The sequence below is a fragment of the Rhincodon typus genome, chromosome 41 (genome assembly GCF_021869965.1).
Source record: "Rhincodon typus isolate 14 chromosome 41, sRhiTyp1.1, whole genome shotgun sequence".
NCBI classification, from domain to species: domain Eukaryota; kingdom Metazoa; phylum Chordata; class Chondrichthyes; order Orectolobiformes; family Rhincodontidae; genus Rhincodon; species Rhincodon typus.
Window position 1 is genome coordinate 6,804,338 of NC_063372.1, and position 5,852 is coordinate 6,810,189.

At 43.6% G+C, this 5,852-nt stretch overlaps 1 protein-coding gene across 1 annotated transcript in view; it reads right to left on the bottom strand.

The window, feature by feature from the left end:
- Positions 1-1,501: 1,501 nt before the first annotated feature.
- LOC109922859 (protein Wnt-10b-like) overlaps positions 1,502-5,852 on the bottom strand; it is a 6,883-nt gene continuing 2,532 nt past the window's right edge. Inside the window, exon 3 of the mRNA XM_048618854.1 lies at positions 1,502-1,956. Coding sequence (XP_048474811.1) covers positions 1,502-1,956 — 455 coding nt within the window. The remainder of the gene's footprint in view (positions 1,957-5,852) is intronic.

The following is a 5,852-nucleotide window of genomic DNA, read 5'->3' on the forward strand; positions in this document are numbered from 1 at the left end:
ATATAGAAGGACTATCTCTCGGTGCTGGCTGAAAGATTTAACAAATAAAACTTATGAGTGAAACTCTTTTCTTTAGAAAGCGAGATGTGGTACATGGAGGGACATTTCTCATTGTGATAGTTTAAGCATTGTGTGTATGTGCACCTGGGCCCCATTAACTCATATCTGTCTGGTTTCAGTTTGTTTGAGTGTGGGAGGCTTTCCCTCAAATTACTGGAGTTAAGAAATTGAGGATGAGCAAAGGATAATCAAAATCACATCAGAAAGAATTGGGGATGGGGGAGTTTCCTGATCAACTTCCTCCACACACTGAAAATGGATTCTTTCTACATTGAAGAATTGCATAATAAATTCAAAGTAGAAAGAGCTGCCAAATCAGTAAAGAGTACAATATAGATTCCAGTCAGACATAATCCTAATCACAGAAGGCAGTCAGTGATGCAGAACTACTATTCTCAGATAGTTACTAAAGGTGAGGGGTGGTGGGGGTGACGGACCCTATGCTCTTACTGAGTGGTCCAAAGCCAGTGGGACAACTAGCAGGAGGAGGTAAGTAATAAAAAGCAGACAGTGTCTTCAAACTAAAACCAACAATTTGTCAATTTGAGCCAATATTCTGTCAAGGTCACATGGGCATCATAACACCCCTGTGCCAAAGCTTGACTGTTCCAACTAGTCATCGTATTGACACAGTGTGCCTATGCATTCAGCTCAATGGCACTCTTAGCTTATTCAAATGTGCTTTCAGGATAACATGGATGTATAAATTGTTAAGGATTAATGTTAATAACCACCACATTTCATATGTCCTGGCATATAAACTGCAGCCTCTTCTATTCACTATCCTGATCTTCATGCTCCTGTGAAGTAGGTTTGGCTGAGTATTTAACATCTCTAATAAGATGGCTCTGTTGGATTGTTGAAATGACCAGAAAAGAAAGGCACAAGCCAGCTTTTTTTTTAAGAAGAGAGGATACTCATCCCCTTCTCTCAGATTGCATAAGTCTTGTCTTTGATTTGCTCTGGTCTCTTGGGAAGACGATCAGTTGTTTCCTGGATCACAGCCCAAACTGTGATTAGCGACACTGGCTCAATCGAGATTCTGGCGATATCAGCGTCTCACTCACAACTGGGACAGGACAGGACTTCCCCAAACCTGGTTTTCAATTCTTCACTGCCTGCCTGAGTGACTGAACTGCTAACACTACCGATATCGGTGTCCTTCTTTGCCTGATTTTAAGACAAACAAGTGGATGACAATTCAGCAGGCACAGGTATAATTTCCCCGTTGGTAGACGCTTGAGCGCTGCTAGTATGCTCTTTAGCGCCGCTAACACGCTGTTTGGCGCTGTTTAGCACTCAAATTAGCAGGAGCAGCTGTTTGTTCGAACTAGTGGAATATTGGTTGCTGCAGAACTGAAATACTCTAAAATTCTCAAATCACATTACCAAGATAGAATTGGAACATTTTAAACTGACCTTCCTTTAATTTCAGAGTAAACTAAGGATCAATTTCACAAACACAGGTCAGGCTCTGGACAAAATGACGGGCACCGGACTCAGAATGGTCCATACACACAGATGTGTTTACCTGTCTTCCCAGCTTGTTGTTGTGCAGTCTCATTCTCCCGTGGATGTCTCTCGAGGTTTCCCGGGAGTCCAGAAAGACCCTGGAGAACTTCTCCCCGAATTCGATGTCGTGGTTACAGTCTCCCCGCTCCCAGGAGTCCTGGAGGCCGGGGTAACGCTGTTCGGGCTCAGGGATGGAAACTGGGATGCCCTGAGTCAGCGCCTGCACCCGGAGCTGGTGGAGCTTGAAGCGCAGGTTCTGGTCGTCTTCCCGCCGCTTCAGATCGCAACCGCAGCCCCGGAGCTTCCCCAAGCTACAGGCTGTCGCCACCGAGTGAGTAACCCCCGCGGCCAGCAGCGAAAACATGAAGGCGCTTTCCCGAAAACCTGCTTGGGCACAAGAACATGTGGGTCACCAAGGTGGAAAGTCCAAGGCTTTACAAAGTTAAAAGAGAGACACCTCCCAGCGAAGCTGGTCACTGAACCCAAACCGACAGGCCGCAGTAATGGGCCTTCAACTTGGTTGTTGTAACATTGCTCAGTGGGAGAGATCTGTCTGGGGAGCTTAACACAGGCGCCCGCAAAAATCACAGCCACCACTTCAGAATGCTGTCCACCTCTTTCCAAACAGTCACACGCTTCCCAATGAATTTACAAGGGGACAGACGGAGGCCATTCAGCCTCGCCAGCCTGTTCTGCCATTCAACTGCATCCCTGATATGGTGTGTTATCGACCACTCGGACTTGCTGTGACAACACACATTCACTTACCTGTTGCATTTCACATGACTGTATTTCAATCACATGTTGCATTTCACTTAAATGTGTTTCACATTCATGCACATTCCACATACATGTTGTATTTCACATGCATGTTGTGTTTCATATGAATATGTTTCACATTCATGCACATTCTGAAGATATGTATTTCACGTGTTGTATTTCACATAAATGTATTTCAAATACATATTGTTTCACAAATGTATTTCAGATGCATGTTGTATTTCACATAAATGTATTTCACATTCATGCACGTTCCACGTACATGTTGTATTTCACTTGCATGTTGTAATCTGGATCGATGGGCAGTAAAGGTAGCGCGTCCAATTTCTTTCCATCACATGGTTGACCCTGAATCTCTCCCGCTCTTACTGCCTGCCATTGTGTTAAGAGGATTTGCAGGTTGAATCTTAACCTGTTCGGCTCTGTTATGAATACAACTTCCCTGGCCATCAAACCCTGGAGTTGGACTTGACCTAGAGCTTCCTTGGTGTTGGGGAAGGGTGTCCCCTACCTAACAAAAATCTGTCCACCTTATTTTTGAAGGTTTTGATTCACCTCCTACATCCACAGCCGTTTGGGTTGTGAGAGGGGAGAGTTCGAGATTTCCACTTCCGATTGTGTGAAGATGTGCTTCCTGACATTGCCCCCAAATGGCCTCGCTTGAATTTTAAGGTTCTGCTTCACTTCCGAACCCTCCACCCTGCAACCTCCATCCCAACTGAGGAAATTGTTTCTTTCCAGAAGCTCTATAAATTCCTTTAATAATCCTCTATGGGTTCACTACTTAGCCTCCAAGCTCAAGGAAATACCAACGTAGCACCTTGTCCTTGTAACGTATCCTTTAAAATTCTGTACAATTCCTTTAACATATAACCTGATGAATCGGTACCCACTCCAAGGCTCAAACATCTTTCATGAGATAAAGAAACTTTAACTGAATGCAGAACTCCAGATGCAATATCTAACAATAGCATCACCCCGCCCCCCTGTTGTATTCAAGTTTCCTTGAGATATTCTTCCTTCTAATTGTTTTGTTGTACCTTCCTAATTTATTTCAGTGATTCATGCTCATGGACTCCTTAAACTCTGTAGTCATCTAGAATTCTGGCATCTCATTAGTTAGAAGAGAACTAACTGTATAGGGACGGGTGGGGTGGTGAGTAAGGGCGTTGTAACTGGACTAGTTGTTAACTGGTGGAATATAAAATTAGTATCAGTGATGGTGACCATAACAAACATCATCAATTGTTGTAAAATGCTATCTGATTTAATATTGTCAGGAGTTAGATGGTTGGTTTTGACCAGCATGGGCATAGTGGACTGAAGAGCCTTTTTCTCTGCTGTAGATCCCTCTGACTCTTATGTCCTTTAGGGCAAGAAATCTGTCATCCTTACCTGGTCTGGCCTACAGGTGACTCCAGACCCAAAGCAATGTGGTTATAAACATATGAATTAGGAGCAGAAATAGACAATTCACCTGTCAAGCCTGCTTCACCATTCAATAGGATCATAGCTAATTCCAAATTTCCATCTAGCCTTTTCAATACTTTAAACAAAAATGTACATAAGCTGATGCAGAATACCCAATTTTGGCAGAGGACAGCATTCCTATTATCAGGGACTGAATGACTGCCTTGGATATTTTGGTTTTGAGATTTGCTTTTGTAAGAGGCAGGTGTTGCCTAATATAAGATAACAAGGTGTAGAGCTGGATGAACACAGCAGGCCAAGCAGCGTCAGAGGAGCAGGAAAGCTGACGTTATATTTAGCTTGTAAGCAAATTGTACATTCTCAAATGTGTGCAATACACTTGAAACAAATAGAAACAAATAAACAAATAGGATTTAGAGGGATATGGGCCAAATACTGGCAAATAATCAGTTGGGTCAGAGGGCTGAAGACAGGCAGATGGAGTTTAATTTGGGTAAATATGAGGCATTTCTTTTTGGGAAAAAAACAAGGGCAGGACTTATACAATTAAAAGTAGGGCCTCGGGTAGTGCTGTAGAACACAGAGACCTAGGAGTTCAGATACATAATTATTTGAAGTTTGCATCATAAATAGATAGGGTGGTTAAGGAGGTGTTTAGCACACTTGCATTCATTGCTCAGACGTTTGAGTATGGGAGTTGGGATGTTATTTTGAGGTTGTACAAAACATTGGTGAGGCCTCTTCTGGAGTACTGACTCTAGTTCAGTTCACCCTGTTATAGGAAGGATATTATTAAGCTGGAGAGGGTTCAGAAGAGATTTACAAGGATGTTGCCAGGAATGGAGGGTTTGAGTTATAAGGGAAGGCTGGATAGGCTGGGACTTCTTTCACTGAAGTGTAGAAGTTGAGGGGTGACCTTTTAAAGGTTTATAAAATTGTAAGGGGTATAGATAAGGTGAATGGCAAGTGTCTTTTCCCTGGGCTGGGGAATTTCAAGACAAGGGGGTATGGTTTTAAGATGAGAGGAGAAAGATTTAAAAAAGACATCAGGGGCATTTTTTTTTACACAGATTGTGGTTCGTGTGTGGAATGAACTTCCAGAGAAAGTGGTGGATGCGGGTACAGTTATAGCACTTAAAAGGCATTTAGATAAGTACATGAATAAGAAATGTTTGGAGGGATATGGGCCAAGTGTAGGCAGGTGGGAGTAGTTTAGTTTGGGATTATGGTCAGCATAGACTGATTGGACCGAAGAGTCTGTTTCTGTGCTGTATGACTCTCTCTCTGATAACCTTTGATTACCCAATTAACAAGAATCTATCTTCCACCACCCTAAAACTAATCACCAACCCTGCCTCCACTGCCTTCTGAGGCAGAGATTTCCAAAGATGCACAACTCTCAGGGGAAAAAAAATCCCCTAAAAGGGCAGCTCCTAATTTTAGCCCCCCCTAGCTATGGACTCACCCGCAATTAGAAGCATTCTTTCCACACCTCGTCAAGACCATTCAGGATCTTAGCAAAATCACCCCACTCCCTCCTAAACTCCAGTGGGAACAAGCCCAGCCTGGGCAATCTTTTCTCTTGAGACAACATGCCCATTCCAGTAAACCTCCCCTGAGCCTGCATTCAACACGCTTCAGTGACATCTGTTGTGATCTAGCAAGGCATTTAGTTAAAGGCAAATACATTTTCACATCAGACCACATCCCATTCAATAATTTTAAAAAATTAAAGCTTCTGATCCATTCTCTGTACACTTCCCATACATTGAGTGACTGGGCCAAGCGGTGGGCAGATGAATGCCCACGGCTTGGCCCAGTCACTCAATCTGACCATGCAAAGAGCACCACTGGAGAAGTGGAGTGAGCAAATATCCCCCAAACTGGGCTCTCGTCAGTCGGACCATTAACCCGCGTACATGATGGGGATGGTATGGTGAATAACGGATAGCCGCTTGGCTTGGGTTCATTGCAGATGTTTCTTTGGTGCGAGCCGGGTTGGGATCATGTCGTGCAGGAACGATTCAACCACAGTCAACACAAACCAACCAGAGGCTTCGTGCATATCT